Source organism: Myotis myotis, unplaced genomic scaffold (genome assembly GCF_014108235.1).
Source record: "Myotis myotis isolate mMyoMyo1 unplaced genomic scaffold, mMyoMyo1.p scaffold_m19_p_2, whole genome shotgun sequence".
Taxonomy (NCBI): domain Eukaryota; kingdom Metazoa; phylum Chordata; class Mammalia; order Chiroptera; family Vespertilionidae; genus Myotis; species Myotis myotis.
In genome coordinates this window covers 143,268,761-143,290,038 of record NW_023416324.1, presented here as the reverse complement: position 1 = coordinate 143,290,038, position 21,278 = coordinate 143,268,761, and the positions used below count along the sequence as shown (strand labels likewise).

Below are 21,278 nucleotides of genomic sequence, written 5' to 3'. Positions count from 1 at the left end.
TATCTCTCAAGTCAATTTTTTATTCTTACTACTAGCTAGCAGTTGTTCATTGTAGAAAAGATGGGAAGTATATAAAAGAAAGAAAAAATTAAATGCATAAATACAGGTATATACATACTCCAGATATCAATGCTCAGTTTTAATATTTTGACATTTTTTCTTTAAGACTTTTTTTACATGATTTAGATTATATTGTAGAGATAATTTCATCTCCTCCTTTGTCACTTAATATTTAAATAAGTGTTTTTCTTAATCCTTTATGCACTGTATTTATTATGAAACCAGCATATAATTCCAAAGTGAACATTAAAATAAAATCAGATCGCCCTGACCAGTTTGGCTCAGTGGATAGGGTGTCGGCCTATGGACTCAAGGGCCCCATGTTCGATTCTGGTCAAGAGCAGGTACCTTGTTGCGGGCACATCCTCAGCGGGGAGTGTGCAGGAGGCAGCTGATTGATGTTTCTCTCTCATCGATGTTTCTAACTCTCTATCCCTCTCCCTTCCTCTCTGTAAAAAATCAATAAAATATATATTATAAAAAATAATAAAAAATAAAATAAAATCAGATCTGGTCCTGACTCCAATGTTAAGTATTTGTCTGTATCTGAATAAGGGCACTTCTCTGGGCCTCGCTTTCTCCCTTTTCTGAAAGAAGGGATCCATTTACTTACATGATCTCCAAAATCCTTCTGAGCTTCAACTTTTTAGGTTCTATGAAGTATTTTAAGGGGTGCTTATCTGTGGTGTTAATTATATATCAAATATTTATTTATAGTTGGTTAGTTGTGTCCCGTTGCTAAAGCCAGTCTGAGTTGGATACTGCCCTGCTTTTTTAAGTTTTTTTGATATTTTGTCAACTATGCCCTCATTTGAGTTTATAACCAGAGTATAATGAGTTCTATAACCATAGAACAGAGGGCAAAATTTAACTCACTGAAATAGGGAAGTTGGATGGATGTTCAAGTACCTATTTGCATATTGGACTCTTAGTGCATGTTTCAAAAATCAGGCCAAAGCAAAATTACACATTACTACCTAACATAGACTTCTGCAGTCTCACAACTGTTAAAAGCCCCAGTGTTGAATTCAGTAATGTCAAAGCTAGCATTTACCTTTAAATCTATACCATGTTCTTGTAAATGTTTACTGAGGTGTAATTGTTAAAGTATATAACACTATTCTGATTCCCACTTACTTGATAAAAGAGGCTACTCTGTGATGATGTTTACTTTCTTGTAAAATGTGTGTTTGCAATTATGCGACTTATTGTGTATTACCATTTGAGGTAATGAAGCTATAATTTCTCTTTTAAAAATATTGTCATAAAAGCCAAAACTGTACTATTGTGTATAGATTTACTTATTTTTTTTAAATGGTTTTCTAAATGGTTTCTATTTAATTAACATTGATATTTAGCTGCAAATATAAAGTTTCAAATATAACCTTGAGATATGGGTACTTATTATTTTGGGGTGGGGGAAGAATAAAAAAATCCTATGTGGATTATGTTTACTTTGTAGTGTAAATTTTTACTAAATTATATTTAATCTTAAAAGAATTTGATTTTTTCAGAATTAAACTAAATATAACCTGAAACAGTTAAAATATTTATTTTATTTAAAACAAGATAAGATGTTGGAAATAAACAAAATAATATTGCAAGTAATAATGGAATAATTGTTTCCAGGTAAGAGAATGTTCTGGAATGCTGAGGAATGTTTTTGTTTGTTTTTTTAAAGAATATTTTTATGTGTCTGGTCTTTTAGAGATGGATCTTGTGTACTTTTTGACCTATTAAGATTTCAAATACACATGAACCAATATTACTTGGTTTATATTTTTGTACAAAGGCTCTTTTGTTGTTGGAGGTGGTGGTGTTGATTATTGTCATATACTTTTCTAAACATATAAAGTTGCTAATGTTTTAGGTTCAGTGAATAGAGAATCAGATTTGGCCTAACTATTCTCTTTTCATTCAGTTGCATGTTCTGACTGGATATATAGTGTGAACAAGATAGAGCCCCATCCTCTTTGGAATCGATGCTCTAGTTAGGGGGAACAGAAAGGAAACCGGTAACTGTGGTATACTGTCAGGCAGTGGTAAAAGCTAGGAGGGAGAGTGAAGGGGTAAATAGTGATAGAGAGCTTTAAATGAGCTTATTGAGAAAGGTAATATTTTAACAGAAACCTGCAAAGAAAAGAAAGAGCCACTAGGTTGTCTGGGTGACATGCAGGAACAGAACTCAAATTCAAAACAGTAAGGTCAGTGAGTCAGACGGGCAATGCGGCTGGAGTTGAACAATGTATGCAGAAGTTAACTCCTCTGCTGCGTTTAATGCCATGCTAAGAACTTTGATTTGGTTAGTTTTAGGAGCCATTGGAAGGTTTTAATTAGCATTATGCCCTGATCCTGGTTTGCGTTTTCAGAGTTTCACTGGCTGCTCTGTGGAGAAGAGTATTTAGGAGAGCAAAAGTGGGAGCAGGGAGACCAGTGGAGACTTGCAGTCATCTGATGGGTAGACCAGTGAGAGTTGGCCAGGGCTTTGATTGACATGATACTAGTGAAGTTACATGGTCAGCTTTGGGTTGCATTTGGATCCAGTAATGCCTGTTAATAAATTGGATGTCTCTGAGGTATGATAGTCAGGGATGACACTTACATAGGTTAAAAAAAAAAAAAAAAACAACTTCCATTTCTCCTAAGAACAGGAACAAGACAGGGATGCCCACTTTCACTACTCCTGTTCAATATAGTACTAGAAGTATTAGCCATTGCAATTAGACAAGAAGAAGAAATAAAAGACATCCAAATTGGAAAAGAAGAAGTAAAACTGCCCTTATTTGCAGATGGCATGATATTATACATAAAAAACCCTAAAGACTCCATCAAAAAACTATTAGACTTAATAAATGAATTTGGCAATGTAGCAGGATACAAAATTAACGCCAAGAAATCTATGGCATTTCTATACATCAATAGTGAACTTACAGAAAGAGAGACTAAAAAAACAATCCCATTTACCATCACACCAAAAAAATTAAGCTACCTAGGAATAAACTAACTAAGGAGGTAAAAGACCTCTACTCAGAAAACTACAGGACATTGAAAAAAGAGATAGAGGAAGACATAAACAGATGGAAGAACATACCGTGTTCTTGGATTGGTAGACTCAACATCATTAAAATGTCCATACTAAGATGGCGGCAAAGGTTAACGCCGGAGTTTGCTGCTTTGAACAACTACTTCAAAAGTGAAACCAAAAAACAGAAGGGACAGCACCCAGAACCACAGGAACGCCGGCTGAGTGGAAGTCCTACAACTAGGAGGAAAGAGAAACGCATACGGACACTCAGAGGAGGCGCAGTGCTGAAGTCAAATTCTGAGGTGCGGAGTGTGCAAGCGGGCTGGCGGCGGAGGGCGCGGTGGGCGTTTTCAATCGGGAGGGAGTTGCAGACTCTGAGCTCCAGACCCGGGCGAGTCTTTAGGGACCCAGACTCAAACGGGAGAAACGGGACTGTCTGGCTTCGGTCAGAGCGAGTGCAGCTTTCTCTCTGAGGTTTGCAGCGGGTGCTGGGACTCAGAGAGGCAGAGCCCCTGGGGACAGGACTGAGGGCCGCCATAACTGCTCTCTCCAGCCCACCCTGTTGATCCTGTGCGACCCGCCCCGCCCAAGCCCTGCACAGAGGCATTTGCCGGATAGCCTCAGGCAAAGGCTAGATTAGCACCTCCCTAGAGGACAGAAGTTCTCTCACTGCAGACACAGCTGATTCTCATAGCCACTTGGCCTGGAGGTCAAACCCTCCCTCGAATTAGCTACAACAATCAAGATTTAACTATAAGACTGCGAACAAAGACCACTAGGGGGTGCACCAAGGAAGCATAACAAAATGCGGAGACAAAGAAACAGGACAAAATTGTCAATGGAAGATATAGAGTTCAGAACCACACTTTTAAGGTCTCTCAAGAACTGTTTAGAAGCCGCCGATAAACTTAATGAGATCTACAAGAAAACTAATGAGACCCTCAATCTTATATTGGGGAACCAACTAGAAATTAAGCATACACGGACTGAAATAACGAATATTATACAGACTCCCGACAGCAGACCAGAGGAGCGCAAGAATCAAGTCAATGATTTGAAATGCGAGGAAGCAAAAAACACCCAACCGGAAAAGCAAAATGAAAAAAGAATCCAAAAATGCGAGGATAGTGTAAGGAGCCTCTGGGACAGCTTCAAGCGTACCAACATCAAAATTATAGGGGTGCCAGAAGATGAGAGAGAGCAAGATATTGAAAACCTATTTGAAGAAATAATGACAGAAAACTTCCCCCACCTGGTGCAAGAAATGGACTTACAGGTCCAAGAAGCGCGGAGAACCCCAAACAAAAGGAATCCAAAGAGGACCACACCAAGACACATCATAATTAAAATGCCAAGAGCAAAAGATAAAGAGAGAATCTTAAAAACAGCAAGAGAAAGAAACTCAGTTACCTACAAGGAAATACCCATACGACTGTCAGCTGATTTCTCAACAGAAACTTTGCAGGCCAGAAGGGAGTGGCAAGAAATATTCAAAGTGATGAATACCAAGAACCTACAACCAAGATTACTTTATCCAGCAAAGCTATCATTCAGAATTGAAGGTCAGATAAAGAGCTTCACAGATAAGGAAAAGCTAAAGGAGTTCATCACCACCAAACCAGGATTATATGAAATGCTGAAAGGTATCCTTTAAGAAGAGGAAGAGGAAGAAAAAGGTAAAGATACAAATTATGAACAACAAATATGCATCTATCAACAAGTGAATCTAAGAATCAAGTGAATAAATCATCTGATGAACAGAATGAACTGGTGATTATAATAGAATCAGGGACATAGAAAGGGAGTGGACTGACTATTCCTGGGGGGGAAAGGGGTGTGGGAGATTCGGGAAGAGACTGGACAAAAATTGTGCACCTATGGATGAGGACAGTGGGTGGGGAGTGAGGGCGGAGGATGGGGCGGGAACTGGGAGGAGGGGAGTTATGGGGGGGAAAAAAAGAGGAACAAATGTAATAATCTGAACAATAAAGATTTAATTAAAAAAAAAATAAATGTAAAAAAAAATAAATAAAAAAAAATAAAATGTCCGTACTACCCAAAGCAATCTATAAATTCAACGCACTTACCATTAAAATACCAACGGCATATTTCACAGGCCTAGAAAAAACTCTCCCAAAATTCATCTGGAATAAAAAAAGACCCCGAATAGCTGCAGCAATCCTGAGAAAGAACAAAGTAGGTGGGATCTCAATACCAGATATCAAGATGTATTACAAAGCCACCGTTCTCAAAACTGCCTGGTATTGGCACAAGAACAGACGTATAGATCAATGGAATAGAATAGAGAGCCCAGAAATCGGCCCGAACCGATATGCTCAATTAATATTTGACAAAGGAGGCAAGAACATACAATGGAGTCAAGATAGTCTCTTCATTAAATGGTGTTGGGAAAATTGGACGGATACATGCAAGAAAATGAAACTAGACCACCAACTTACACCATACACAAAAATAAACTCAAAATGGATAAAGGACTTAAATGTACGACGGGAAACCATAAAAATACTAGAAGAATCCAAAGGCAACAAAATTTCAGACATATGCCAAAGCAATTTCTTCACCGATACAGCTCCTAGGGCATTGGAAACTAAAGAGAAAATGAACAAATGGGACTACATCAAAATAAAAAGCTTCTGCACAGCAAAAGAAACCATCAACAAAACAACGAGAAAACCCACTGTGTGGGAAAACATATTTGCCAATGTTATATCTGATAAGGGCCTAATCTCCAAAATTTATAGGGAACTCATACAACTTAACAAAAGGAAGATAAACAATCCAATCAAAAAATGGGCAAAGAACCTAAATAGACACCTTTCAAAAGAGGACATTCAGAAAGCCAAGAGACATATGAAAACTTGCTCAAAGTCACTAATCATCCGAGAGATGCAAATCAAAACAACAATGAGGTACCATCTCACACCTGTCAGAATGGCTATCATCAACAAATCAACAAATGGCAAGTGCTGGAGAGGATGTGGAGAAAAAGGAACACTGGTGCACTGCTGGTGGGAATGCAGACTGGTGCAGCCACTATGGAAGACAGTATTGAGTTTCCTCAAAAAACTAAAAATGGAACTCCCATTTGACCCTGTGATCGCACTTCTAGGAATATATCCCAAGAAACCAGAAACACCAATCAGAAAGGATATATGTACCCCTATGTTCATAGCAGCACAATTCACCATAGCTAAGATCTGGAAACAGCCTAAGTGCCCATCAGTAGATGAATGGATTAGAAAACTGTGGTACATATACACGATGGAATACTATGCTGCTCTAAAAAAGAAGGAACTCTTACCATTTGCAACGGCATGGATGGAACTGGAGAGCATTATGCTAAGTGAAATAAGCCAGTCAATGAAGGAAAAACACCACATGATCTCACTCACTCATGGATAATAAAGACCATTATAAACTTATGAACAAAAATAGATACAGAGGCAGAGCTGCCTCAAACAGACTGTCAAACTACAGCGGAAAAGCCGGGGAGGGTTGAGGGGCGGGGGGCGGGGGGGTGGTGGTAAGAGATCAACCGAAGAACTTGTATGCACGCATATAAGCATAAACAATGGACATAAGACACGGGGGGGGGGGGGGGGTAGGGGAGGCCGGGGGATTGTTAAGGGCAGGAAAAAAAGGAGACACATGTAATACTCTTTGTAATACTTTAATCAGTAAAACAATTTAAAAAAAAAACTTGGTGAATGTTTGGTGCCATTTACAAAAGTGGGGGAGATCAAAGACGGGGCACGTGTGGGAAGGGGCAGAGGTGGTAAAATTACTAGTTATGGATCTGTTGAGTTTGAAATGCCTGTTAACACAACACACATATTCAGATAGAGATGTTGAGGGGCCACACCATCCAAGCTTTAAACTTAATATTATATTCAGGCAAATATTTCAATTAGTATGTGTCATCAAGTTGGCTCCAACACTGGTGACCCTAAGAATGAGTGAGCAGTGTCATCTTAGTTTTTCCAAGGGGAAAGAAAATGCAGTAGTATTGCCTTCTGCTGCACAGTATGTCCAGCCCAGGTTTGTTAAGGTCCGTGGTTTAGCACATCACCAAACACCTATGACATGTAAACGCCTTGCAGGGGGGAAATTTCAGTAGGTACTATCTAAAGCTGATAAATTCCTTTCTACATGGCTTGCGCCAAATTTAGTAGATTGGTTACATTTGTAGACATATGAATGTAATTCAGTGAGATTTTTAACAATGTAGGAACTTACATATTTAAAGTATTACCTTCAGGATAACTACATATTCTTTACCCCTGAAATGTTGATATCATAGAAAACATTTTTAGAACATTTCTGTGTAGCAAAATTTTAGTAAACATCACCTTTTATTGGTTATTATAATAATTTCCCTTTATATACTAAACTGCTGGGGAAAATAAACTAGAGATGTAGATTTGTAAATGCAGCCTCAACTACTGCCACATTCTAGTAAGAGTCATCTAAGAGGTCCACATCTGGGCATGTGTGCGTGCCAGGGAGTGTGATTGTCTTTAAATAGTGGTGCATAGATAGGTAAGTGTAAAACTGTAAAGCTAGACCAGTTTGACTGAAATGATGGGCAAATTCATTGTAAGTTTTTGTTTTATTTTGCTTTCTTTTTTAACTAGAGAGCAAATGACAGAAAAAGAAAAGAAGAAAAGTACTAAGCTACAGAAGCTATTAAAACAAATATCACATTGTAATTTTTAAAAACTTCAGGGTAATGAGCCTGATGGACATTTTTCATCTTGTATATGGTGTACAGCAGTCTACATTTTCTTATGCTTAAAGTCAAAAGAGCAGGAAAACATTTTCTGTTATTATGTAGGCAATGTATACTACAGTTTTACATTAATCCAGTTTATGTTCAATTAGAGATGTTGAGGGGATTAGTATCCCCGAGTTAAATATAATGTGGTGAAAACTTTTTTAATGGAAGTTACAGCTATAATTAAGAATTACTCTGTTTTATTAACCCTAGTGAAAACCCTAGTGAGTGAACATTGTTGGTTTTTTATTAATCCTTGTACCAGCTTTCATTCTGTTACCTTAAAATCCTTTGAGACTTGCTAAGTTGATGTACTATTTTTTTAATTTTATTTTATTGTTTAAAGTATTACAGATAGTAGTACATATGTCTCCTTTTTTTTTTTTTTTTTCCATTGACCTTCCCCCGGCCTCCCCTAATCCCTGGGACATATTTTTGTTTATTATTTTGCCTTTGCTAGATAGAAAAGTGCACTATTACCAAAGCTGGCAGTCCCCTGTACGTAACAGTTGGCATGGTATAGAGGGGATGGTGTGAGGTCCTTCTTTCCACTTTGTTCATTGTGCTCCCTACTACATTTTTCTTTCATTGATGGATCATGAGAAATGTTTGTGCATTTGGTTTGCACCCATTGATATGATTCAGTATTTGAAATTCAGACGTAATTTATAAATCAGTGTATTATGCAGAAAAAAGGTTAAATTTTTTTTAACCTCCTACAAAGCAGCTGGACTATCCTAACATAAGTTTTCTAGTGTTTTGTTGGGGAATTGCTGGAACCTACTTGTTGGCACATGGATAAGAAGAATTAAGGGCTGCAAGTATATCATTTTTTAAAAAAATATATTTTACTGATTTTTTACAGAGAGGAAGGGAGAGCGATAGTCAGAAACATCGATGAGAGAGAAACATCGATCAGCTGCCTCCTGCACATCTCCTACTGGGGATGTGCCCCCAACCCAGGTACATACCCTTGAACGGAATCGAACCTGGGACCTTTCAGTCCGCAGGCCAACGCTCTATCCACTGAGCCAAACCGGTTTCGGCTAGTATATCATTTTTAACTAGCCTCACCTAAAAGAGCAGTAGTGTGTGAAAGGGGTACAAAATAGCCGAAACCAGTTTGGCTCAGTGGATAGAGCGTTGGCTTGCGGACTGAAAGGTCCCAGGTTTGATTCCGGTCAAGGGCATATACCTGGGTTGCGGGCACATCCCCAGTAGGAGATGTGCAGGAGGCAGCTGATCGATGTTTCTCTCTCATCGATGTTTCTAACTATCTCTCTTCCTTCCTCCCTGTAAAAAATCAATAAAATATATTTTAAAAAAATAAAAATAAAAATAAATAATACGGGCATTTGGAGGATGGCTATAATCTGGGTGGGGAAATGCCACTAATTCCACTAATCTTTCATTTTCTCCATCTAAAAGCTATGATGGGAACTGGTATTAACATTATCCCAGTAGTCTGACCAATCTGTTACCTGTAATTTATGATCACAAACAATTAAGTAGTCTTTGATGGACATGTGAGCCACTGGATTCTGTTTAAAGATGCAATCTAAATCATATTCCCTATACTGTCTCTTTTTTGTCCCACGGAGGCATAATCTACCATATATTCTCCATTTCTCCATGAACATATTGATCCGTTGATAGAAAATGTGTAGGGTTAGAAAGCGATTTTATTTTCATATTAAGTAAGGACATGTTCACGTATTCCACCACATCCAAGCATTTTTATGTTTCTGTTAACATTTCTCCATAGGCTCAAATGAATGAATAATGTTTTGAAGGCCTCTAAGAATATTAAGCATATTTGTTTGTAAAAAGATGCTTATGGCCAATATTTTAAATGAGTTAAAATAAAATTTTATTATAAAATACAATATTTCCAGTTGTTATTAAAGCATAATTTATTTGCAGTAAAACTCACCGTAATGTTTAATGTACAGTTTTGTGAGTTTTAACAAATTCATAGTTAAGTAATCACCACCACAATGAAGATCTAGGACAATTCATTATTCAATAAATAAACATCCCTCTGTGTCTTGTGTGAATTTCTCCTCTCACTGCAAACCCATGGAAATTACCAGTCTGATTTGTGTCCATATAGTTTTGCTTTATCCAGAAGGCCATATAAATAGAATCATACAGTATGTAACTTTTTGAATCTGGTTTCTTTCTTGGAAAGCATAATGCATTTGAGATTTAGCCATGTTGTCAGGTGTACCAATAGTTTGTTCCTTTTATTGCTCAGAGTAAGTATTCCATTGTAAAGCACATCTCCACTGAGGAACATTTGGGTCATTTTTCTTTATTTTTTGCTATTGTAAGTAATGCCACTTTAAATATCATCATGAAGTCTTTAATGTTTGACATGTATTGGAAAATTAGGGTATCAAGAAAGGTACAAGTTTCCTCAACATTTATCTTTTTGATTGCTAAAGCAAACCCTAAAAGTATTAGAAGTAATGCTGGTCCTGAAGAAGTTAATTTAAAAATGTAACTTGAAATTTGTTTCTCCAATTTAAAAATAAGTCAGTGAAAATGCATATAATTTAAGCATATGAAACCTAATAATATGCCATACTGACTTTCCTTGGAACCCTCAAAATTAATACATATATTATAAGCCTTACTCTGATATATCGGGAAATGACTCACATGTGGCACATGTGTAGCCATTTCAAATTCAGCTATAGTTAGTGTTAGCACTTCTCTGGGCTATTATTTCTCTGAGTTAGATATTTCCTCTGTTAGAATTTGGATAGTTACAAAAAATATGGACCAATTTCCATTGCAGGCTCTAAAGATTCAGTTTTAATAAAATATTTTTAAATGACTTTTCTTTATATAGTTTTAAAAAAAGAATCTTACATGTTTAAAACCAGAAAAATAACATATTATATTTAAAATGCTTTTGTAGATTATGAAAGGATCCTAAAAATGTTTTTTCTCTTTCCCTTAACAGCTTGGTCATGTATTTCTCTAATAACCATTCATTATTTTCCTCTAAAAGCTTATGGGCACTCCCCTACATACAAACCATGGAAGACCTTTGTTGATTCAGGATCTGCTCTTAAGTATTTTGCAATTCAAAACAGAAATAGAAGAGAGACCTAGGTGATTATATAAAAAAATATAATGTCAGTGGGCAAGCATATACTAAATATACACAGTAGAAAAGACATGTTTGTGTCAAGGGCAATGTCACAGGGGGTTCATGTATAGAAAGTGAAGATGGATGTTTCTACTTTTCTTTCTTTCTGAAAAAGTGGGTGGACTAACCGAGGTATAAACAATTGCTCAACTGAAACCTATATAATTTTATTAACCAACTAGAGGCCTGGTGCACAAAATCGTGCACTTGGGGGGTCCCTCAGGCTGGCCTTTGCCAATAGTTGGTCTTCAGATACATTCAGTCAACGAGGCCAGCTTCTTTAGGCTTCAGAGGTACGTTGTGCCAATAGTTGATCTTCAGACATATTCTGTTGCCAATGCCAGCCCAGGGGAGGGACCACGAGGAATCGGGCTCCCTCCTCTCTCCTGTCAGGGTCCAGGGTACAGGTGAACAGGATTTGGGGTTGTCAGGGTGCCAGCAGAAAGCTAACCAATGGCTGATTCCTCAAGGAATTGGGCTCCCTCTTCCCTCCTGTCAGGGTCAGGAGTGGAGGTGCCGACTGGGGGCAGGGCCATCCAGGGGAAGGAGCTGTGGGAGGTTGGGGGAGCCGATCAGCCCGGATCCAGCCAATTGGACTCCGCAGTGCATGAGTAGGGTCCCTAGGCCTGGCTAGCGATCAGGGCCTATGAGGGCTTTCCTTCCCCTGGCTGCTGATAGCTGGCCCCGTCCCCGCCCGCCACTGCTTGCCATCTGTGCGGGCGGCACCACCTCCCCCACTCCCCCACCACCAGTCGCCTCGTGACAGGCATGGGGTACAATTGCTTGGCTGGCCTGGGCCTCCCTCTGCAGGGCAATTGCTGGCCGGCCTCACCCACCCACCACAGTGTTGCTGGCCGGTGGCCTGGGCCTCCTTCTGTGGTGCAATCGTGGGGCGATGGTGGGGCCCCCCAACCAATCACATCGCACCTGCCTTGGCTGGCCTGGGACCAGTACGTGTCACAGCATGGTCGCCTGGAGGGTTGTTCTGCTGTTCGGCTGTTCAGTTGATTTGCATATTATGCTTTTATTATTATAGATGTCACCCCAGTAAATTTAATAAAAAAGAATTGCTCAAATGAAGAGAAGGAAAGAACTTGCTAGGGTGATGTCTGAAGTATGTTATATAGGTAAAGCCAATGGGATGTGTAGAAGGCCCCCCTCTGATTATACAGGGTAGGTTCACCATTGTTCATATGGAAAATAATATAACAATAAATAAATAATACAAGAATAATCTCTGTGTTTCATGTATTCACAGCTATAGACCAGCTTTTGCCCACCCTGTATGCCTCACACCAGGAATATAGGATGCTGTAGGAAGCATGTCATAGTTGTAGTCTGCCAGCCGCGACTTTGACATGCTTGCAAGGAATGCACCTTCAGTTTCAAAATATAAAAATCACTAAGAATAGTGTTAGATCACATAGTCTTTGTTTGTTGTAAATGTGTACATGAAGAAAATGGCTGTATTACTCAGTGATTGCTCAAATAACTAGCACACAATGAATTTTACAAGATTGTGGTGAGGACGGCTGTACATCTTTGAGAGTATGTGTCCTGTGCATTACCAGTGTATTAGCTCAGCAATGGCAGCCACAGTACAGAACACTCCGTCAATGTGTGATGATAATATAAAGAAAGTGAAGCAATAGGTGTAAGTGTAGGATGGTTCACTTGGCATCTTTAACTTGGAACCAGCCAAATAGAATTTGCTTCATTTTATTTAACTGGTATCCTAAAAATTTCCCTTACACTAAATCAGTGGCTGCACATTTTCCCATGTCCCAAAGTTAGATATTTTCTCCAAAAGTAAAGTAAACATACATGATTGCTAATGAAAATTCTTTAATTATTTTACCACTTATTTAGTTGCAATTTAAATTGAACCTACTTCTTGAATGAGTTTGTGAAGAGGAAAAAAATTCCCACATATAATTACACATATTGTAATTGTTTGCATGAATCAAGATTTCTCTTTTGGTATTTTGTATACAACTTCTTTATCTTCATTGTACCTTCCTCTTCCAGTCTATTTTTAATTAAGACTTTATTTTTTAGAGCAGTTTTAGTTTCAGAACAAAACTGAGAAGAAGGTACAGAGATATCCTCTATGCCCCCTTCCCAGTCAAGTGCCTAGCCTTCCCTGCTTTGATTTTCATTTCCTTCAGAAATACTCCTGTTGATTTGCAGGAGAGAGAGGGGAGGGGAGGGAGGAGGGGAGGGGAGGGGAGGGGAGGGGAGGGGAGGGGAGGGGAGGGGAGGGGGAAAAGGGTGGCATTCTTTATCAGTGAAGAGAAAATATAGAACTAGCTGCAACTGATGTGATTTCAAAATTGTCTGTTCTAGTCTCATAATGCAGTGCTCCTTTAAAAACTTAAATCTCCGGAAGTCACCTGCATCAGGCAGGTAGTAGAACATTCCTGACATTGATATGATTGTTGAATATTTGGTCAATAGGTCTTATTCTTTACACAGTATATATTTGAATTGCATATGAAAAAAGTTTCATTATGAATGAAAGTATTAGGGCATAGAAAGGGTATATAATTTTCTCATTTCATTTAGAACCAACCCACTCTGGTCCTTGAGTTAGCTAAATTGATATATTCATGTTTATAAGAGTTTGTGGAAAGGTTGTGTTTGAAATCCCTGCTCTAATCGGGTCATCACTTTGCAGTCCATATCCTCACTGGCCTTCATTTGGAATGTACAACTCCCAAGGTTACACCATGGAAGGGGTAATCCTTAGTTTATTAATAAGGTTAGTAGCTTGTGCTCTGGGCACTGACAGTGGACTTGGTCACTGCATCACTGCGCTTTCATCCCACCATGAACTGTCATTTGAATTCCAAGGTCGCTCAAATAAGAATTCAAAATCAGTATTGAAAAAGTCTCCAAAGATGGGTAAAAATATACTTTTGAAAAATCTTATAAGAAATTTTTCTTTCATTTCTGAACTTCCTAGAGACTCAGATATCATTAAAACTTGAAAACCTTCAGGTTTTCAAAGCATCTTATAATGGACACAAAGAAAGCCCTTAAAATTGTTTTCATTCTAACTAGTGAGAAGATCAAAGTGAAAGTTATTTCAGGCTTGCTTGATGGCGAACATACCAAAGGACTCTTGCTCCCTCTACAGAAGGTGCTTCAAAATTGCAGACACAAAGATATTTTATTTTTATTTTTTAATTTAATGAAATAGATTTGCCATGAAGTTCATGATGATTAACAAAAAGTTTTGGCTCCATATGTATCTCCAATGTCTTGCAAACTGGTTGGTTGTCCTAAAGTTGATCAGGATAGGATTGTGCATTTCTAATTTGGTATTTCTGTCTTGCATCAGCAAGGGTTAAACTCCAGTAGCAACAAATGTGAAAACAGAAGGTTTTTGTTTGCTTGGCTTTGTTCAGTTTATTTACTTTCATGGATGAATAAAATGCTTGAACATATATTAGGTGATCATCTTACTCATTTTCATTTAGCCAGGGAATTTAAGCCAAAAAAATAATGTACTGTACCTCAACAACTTAATTAGTTTTCTCATTTTCTACTTCTAATTATTTTGGTCATTTTTATTTCTTGGTTGTATTTGGAAAAAAAATATTAATTTGAACTGTGACTTCACAGGAGGAAGAATTGTTTCATTTAATTAAACTGGATTTTTTTTCCAACTATACGTAATATTTACAAAAGACAGAAAGTTTGACCTTTCTGTAAGAACTTCATTAATATATAAAGCTCCCATGCATATACATATAAGTTATCTTAATTTACTGATGTAAGTTAAATTGGAACAAAATGTTAATATTTTAGTAGCTTTGGTTTGAACAATTTTATGCATTTTCTTTTACAACTCCAAGATTATTTTGACAGGTTACTAGTTTTTCTTACTGTGACATTTAAAATTATAAGTATAACAATTCTTTTATTTCATCAATAGAGTCTTAACAAAAGATTGAACATTCTTTTCTTTGTATGTAGCATAAGAACAGCCCTTCTGCTATTACCTTGTAATTAAAAAATGAATACACATGACAAAGTAGCTTCTTTAATTTGATTATGTCACATCAGACTTACTTGTTCTAAATTAGTATGCTTATACTAGACTGGATTTTTTTTTCCCCTCTGGTAGGTGTACTGGTCCATTAGCAAATTGTCTTTCAGAGAAAACAAGAGACCCAGTAGAGGAAGATGATGATGAATATAAGATTCCTTCATCCCATCCCGTTTCCCTGAACTCACAGCCATCTCATTGTCATAATGTAAAACCTCCTCTTAGGTAAGAATGTGGGCACCTTTTTAATCTTCTCACATCTGCATACACATTATCATTTTTAAGCAATTAAATCATATCTATTTATTAAAAATCCTTGCTTTCTTGCTCAAAGCCTCTTTTTTCTATATACTGTTTTCTGAATTACTTTCAGAAAAAACTAAAAGATAGATTTTTCAGCAAGTCATTTGACTAATTTAGTTGACTAGTAAGTCTAACGGAACATTTTGTTGCCCTCTCTCCCTAAAAACAAATTGTACTCTGATCAAATTTTATTGATGGCTACCTATAGTAGTGATTAATTCATGAATTTTCCATAAGCTAATTTCAATTCATTTTTATAAGTTCTAAGTACATATCTCATGAGGAAAAATTTGTGCTTAGAAACTAAGGTATTATGCCAACCATCCTTAGAATTTTTCTTCATGACGTAAAGAGTAGTGTAATTTCTATTCATTTCCCATCTTGATGTGCTACCTCCTTCTATTCAGATCTTGAAGGAAAAGAGAAAAAAAAAACCCTAAAACTTTTTCTCTTAACTGCTTTTTATCAGGTACTATCTATCTCCCTTTTGCTTGGATCAAATAAGAATGTGAAGAATAGTGTTTTTTCTTGTCAGTTATTTATTCTCACTACACTGGAGACATCCTTGATTTTTGAAGTAGCAGCCCCATTGAAGTATATGAGTTATTAAAAATGGGTGTTGTGTATTGAAATATTAGCTTGTCTTTATTTAATTGAATTAGTAAACCATAATATATTATTTTTTTTTTTTAAAGCCTGACATATATGAGGTATTCAATAAGTGAAATCTCAGTTTCAAAACTTACTTTCTAAGCCTCGGTTTTCTTTGTGTAATAACATCCCTGAAGCTGTGCTGGGAACATAAACTGGGGTTCCACTGCTGCTGTGGCCCAGCCTTCTGCCTGCCAGTGTCTCTTGATTGAGAGATAGGAGAGCCGTTGAACACTTCAATCATCTATGCCATCTTTACTTAGTGTACTGTTTCCTTTTGAGGTCTAGTCAGTCAACGGAAAGCATTTTATGTGTGCAGTGTTCCCTTTTCAGATGAGAAATCTAAAAATGTTCTTAATGCCTTTCTCTGAGTATTGTACTGAGACAGAAAATGCAATGCTTGGAAAAGAAAAGCAACTCTTCATTTTAACCAAAGATCTGTCTTAATGAGTGATCCTGGTTGGAATTATCAACACTCTGCTGAGTTATTAACTGGGATTATTAACATTCTGAAGTCCAGGGCTTCATATTTCAAAGCAAGAACTGAAGTATTTCTTGCTAATTGCTGGTGTTTAAGACATTTGCTGCTAAAATAGTATTATTGAGAAGACAAAGAAATAACGTCAAGGCATTTATTGTACAGGATAACCAAGTGTCTACTACTCTTAAAAGAGAAAAAAAGTTATTCCTTTACATCAAATACAAATTATTACAATTTTCAGTTCCTTTGACTTTTACAAATGTGTAGTAATTTTTAAAAACTGAAATAAGGTGAAATATTTCTGTCTACATGGTATCTCATTATTTTTCATTGCTGGAGAAGTGAGGGGTATAATTTTAATATTTTAAATTTTAATTGTCACATCATATTGGATGAGCTATTTGATGGCAGGCCTCCCAAATCTAGAAAATAAAATTGAATTATGTCCACCATTACCATCTTTGTACTATTATAGAGAAGTAATAAATGTTGATAATCCCTAAACTTAATTGGAGTGCATTTTTTATCTAATTTGTTCTTGAAAGCTGATGGATGAAGTATCTTCTTATGTCCTCTACAAAACACTCTTTAAGCTTAAACAGTTCTTTCTCCTCTGTTCCCCCTTACCCTTTGGAACATCAGAAGCAAATTGTCAATATGTGGAAAAAGTTAAACAGTAGATGAATAATTCAATTGAGTTTCAGTAAAAATCCATCATTATTATGAAAATTCAATACATGCTAACTGTTTTTAAATGAAACATCTCTGGCCCCTTGAAAAGAGGTGGCTACCTGAGAGAATGGAAATGAATTACAAATTAAGCACTCTTGCAATAACTATTTAAATATCCACTATCTCCTCCATTATGTATGTAATTCTATTTTGCCCCAAGAATTCAGAGTAAATTAGAGAAAAGTAAAATCTAAACTCTGCTTTCTATATAGCTCTTTGTGAGCAGAAGTTGATGAACAGAGAGTTCATTGTTACACAGCTATATTCTGAAGACAAGACATGGTCTGTATCTTCTCTTCCTGTTGCTGTCTTCCCATGCCCCAATTTTACCCATTGTGTTCATAGTATGATTTCAACAGCAAAAATAATTTTTAGTATTATTCTTTATAGACACCTAGATCAAAATATTTGTTGTGTACCCAAGACTTTTGCTAAAGTCATTTTTGTACAGTTGTCAGAACTGCCAGTGTCTTGTTCTTGGCAGCAGTGAAATTATACTATAGACTCTAGGTCTGAATATGGCTATCAGATTTTTTTAATGACTTCTTTTAATATGTTGTTTTTGGGTTTTTTTTTAGAGAGAGAGAGGAAGGGAGAGGACTAGAGAGATAGACAGACACATAGATGAGAGACAAACATCAATCAGCTACCTCCTGCACGCGTCCTACCGGGAATCGAGCCTCCAACCCAGGCATGTGTCCTGACTGGGAATCAGTCCATGACCTCCTATTTCATGGTTGGATGCTGAACCACTGAGCACACCAGCCAGGCTGCCCATCAGAATTTTAATGCAATTACTGATCATTTAATATTATTCTCCATCATTGTTAGGCTCTAGTTTGTTATAAAGACAGCTCAAATTACAGAAATAAAAATATGTTAAATAATGTATTTTTTTGCTTTATTACATTTTTTTTCTTCAAAAACTTGACAAAGTATTAGTGAACTCTTTCAAAACAGTATGTTAATTTCAAAGATGTGTTTCAACTACAACAGTTTTTGTGATTATTGTAATTCTTAGTTTCACTTAAAAAAGATAATTTGTGCCCTGACCAGTTTGGCTCAGTGGATAGAGCGTCAGCCTGTGGACTGAAGGGTCCCAGGTTCAATTCCGGTCAAGGGCATGTACCTTGGTTGTGGGCACATCCCCAGTGGGGGGTGTGCAGGAGGCAGCTGATCGATGTTTCTCTCTCATCTATGTTTCTAACTCTCTATCCCTCTCCCTTCCTCTCTGTGAAAAATCAATAAAATATATTTTTAAAAAAAGATAATTTGTGTTCCATGGATATTCTACTCTGTAAAAATATTTGGGTAAGAGTATCTAGATAATATTACTTGTATTTTTCCCAGAAAAGCAACTTAATTATATTTATTTTCAAACTTTATTATATGAGCTGGGTTGCTAGTTCCCATCACCCTCCCAAGTGACTTTTAAATGGAAAGTAATTATCCTTATGATTTTTATCCTCTGATCTCTGCCATAGGTCTTATGATAATGGTCATTGTATATTGAATGGAACACATGGTACATCTTCAGAGATGAAGAAATCAAACATGCCTGAGTTAGGCATATATATAAAGGGTATGTATAATACATATTCTCTTGGTATTCTACATCTTAATGGTCAGAATTTAAAGGCAAAAGTCCATGCCAATGTTGAACTGAAAATACATTAAGATTTTGTGTTATCCTCTAGGAGATGTTTTTGATTCAGCCTCTGATCCAGTGCCATTACCACCTGCCAGGCCTCCAACTCGGGACAATCCAAAGCATGGTTCTTCACTCAACAGGACGCCCTCTGATTATGATCTTCTCATCCCTCCATTAGGTTGAAACCTTTTTAAAAAATTTCTAACAAGCCACCCTGCCTCTTCTTTCAATTAGTATCAGAATTATCAGAGTTCCATGTAATGCAGACTCACTAGGTTCTGAATCTATCTGAATTAGAATGGATTCTTCAGGTGATGGTGCTCTCAAGTTCATGTGACCATTATTCCATTCAGAGAATTGAAGCAATGGTGTCAATAGCTGGCCCTCAGACTTTTATCAAGTTATATCTTCATGTACTAAATGTAGTCTACAAAAAAAATCTATGAGAGCATTGTTCAGGCACTTGTGTTCTAGTAGATTTGAAGTGGTCATCTGAAATTTTCTATAAGTACAGTTTTTAACGAATGTGTACTGTTTCTTTCAGTATAAGATGATCTGGTCCCACTTAGTTACATTATAGAAATTATATATTTTATTGTAGAGTGTCAAGAATAAATTATCTTATCATCATTGCAAAGATTTGTAAAAAACAGATCCAACAAATCTAAATTTCTCTGTTTCAAATTTTAATATGAAGAAGCATACTCTATGTTTGGTGTGTGTACCTGCATGGAAGTATGCTAAAGTTGGCTGGCTGTGTTAATTCCTTAAGTCTAAGTGGGAAGTTTCTTGCCCTATTTTTAGAGGAAGTCAACTAGAACCTTCACACACATTAAGGCTTTACAATAACAGGTCATCATAATGTAAAATAATGTATGCTGAAGGTCCATTTATAAGCTTCTCTGAAATATTAGAATACCAGAAATGTGAAGTAAACCTTTTTTTTTTTCTCTAACACCATCAACCAGTGTTTCCAGTTACACTATTGCAGTGTCTTTTACTCTCCTGTTCTTTTTATTTTACACTTGAAACCTCTCCTGTCTTTTCAGTAGTTCAGTGCTTTATTCTCACCTACATGAACGACAAGTCTTCTAACTTCTTTATGTGGTATTTTTCTCCCTTCTTCTTCCTATACACAAATGTTTGACCTATTACCCAAGTCTTCAGGATCTAGATGACCACTGTCCAATAGAACTTCATGTGGTGATGTAAGGGTCTATATATTCACATGTGTGATGGCGGAACTGAATTTTAGTGAAATTTAAACTTAATAGCTACATGTGCATGGTGACTACTATATTGGGCAATACAGATAAATGCTCCAACTTGTCTTTTTAACCCCACTTTCCTCTGTACATCTCATGCTTTATTCACACTGTTTACTCTGTCTAAAAGACACCACCTTCCCATTTGACAAGTATTTTTGAGCCACTGATAGCCCAGACCTTCTAGTTCTTCGTAACACCTTGCTTAATGCCAATTTCTTCATTTCTCTTCCCTCTTAAAATGAATCTCTCTCTGTGGGACCTATGGAACTTTCATCTTGAATCATTAGTGAACTTTTCTTAGATCTCCTTATGGACTCTAAGCTCTTTGGGTCACATCCTTATGATTTAGGTCTTCACGTTACCTATGTGCCTGGCATGGTGCCCGACACTTAGGGCTGAAAAAGTATTTGAATGAATCAGATAATTTAGCAGATAGCTTAAGGTTGGAATGATAACAGAACTACCTCTCCGGTACCTTCACATATTTTAAGTTAGAAAAATATTTATGATCATTAGAGAAAATACTTTCAGTATTTTTTGCAAAGCAAGCTGTATGAATCGTAAAACTATTTTCTTTACATATACCTTTTGTTTTGTCAGTAAATTTAAATATGTGTGAGTTTTTGTTACTGGAATATGTGGCTGTTTATTTATACACTGTTCCATTCACAGACCATTTGAGATTGCTTACATACTCTGCAACTTAATTTTTTTAAAGAATCAATATAAGGGGAAATGTGCATAGAATAGTACATATGGCAGGGGGAAATAGACAAAAGCATGCCACAGTGTTCTGTAGTTGCTAAAACTGGGAAATATGCAAATATGAGTAACTAGCTTTGTGACCACACAACGTAGTTCTGTACTTAACTATTTCTCTTTAGAGATATATTGTAATAAAAAAATATATTTTTCTCCTGTAGGTGGCTATTGGCTGTATATTTTGATAATGAAATATATGGAGCATTAGCTTCAATAAATTACAACCTAGTAGGATAAAGCTTAAAAGATAATCTATTTTGTGACATTAAATTTTTGTGCATAGTGTGATTTTCTAATTAGAGGCTGTTACACAAAAGGTTCAGTGTGACAGAATTT

The 21,278-nt window shown here is 36.7% G+C and overlaps 1 protein-coding gene across 8 annotated transcripts in view; it reads left to right on the top strand.

The window, feature by feature from the left end:
- CBLB (Cbl proto-oncogene B) overlaps nt 1-21,278 on the top strand; it is a 251,550-nt gene that overhangs the window by 206,799 nt on the left and 23,473 nt on the right. For 6 of the 8 annotated variants that reach the window (XM_036350235.1, XM_036350231.1, XM_036350232.1 and 3 more), the window contains 3 exons: nt 15,173-15,319; nt 18,746-18,843; nt 18,959-19,090. In XM_036350235.1, coding sequence (XP_036206128.1) covers nt 15,173-15,319; nt 18,746-18,843; nt 18,959-19,090 — 377 coding nt within the window. The remainder of the gene's footprint in view (nt 1-15,172; nt 15,320-18,745; nt 18,844-18,958; nt 19,091-21,278) is intronic. The other 2 variants (XM_036350236.1, XM_036350239.1) reach the window with 1 other exon arrangement.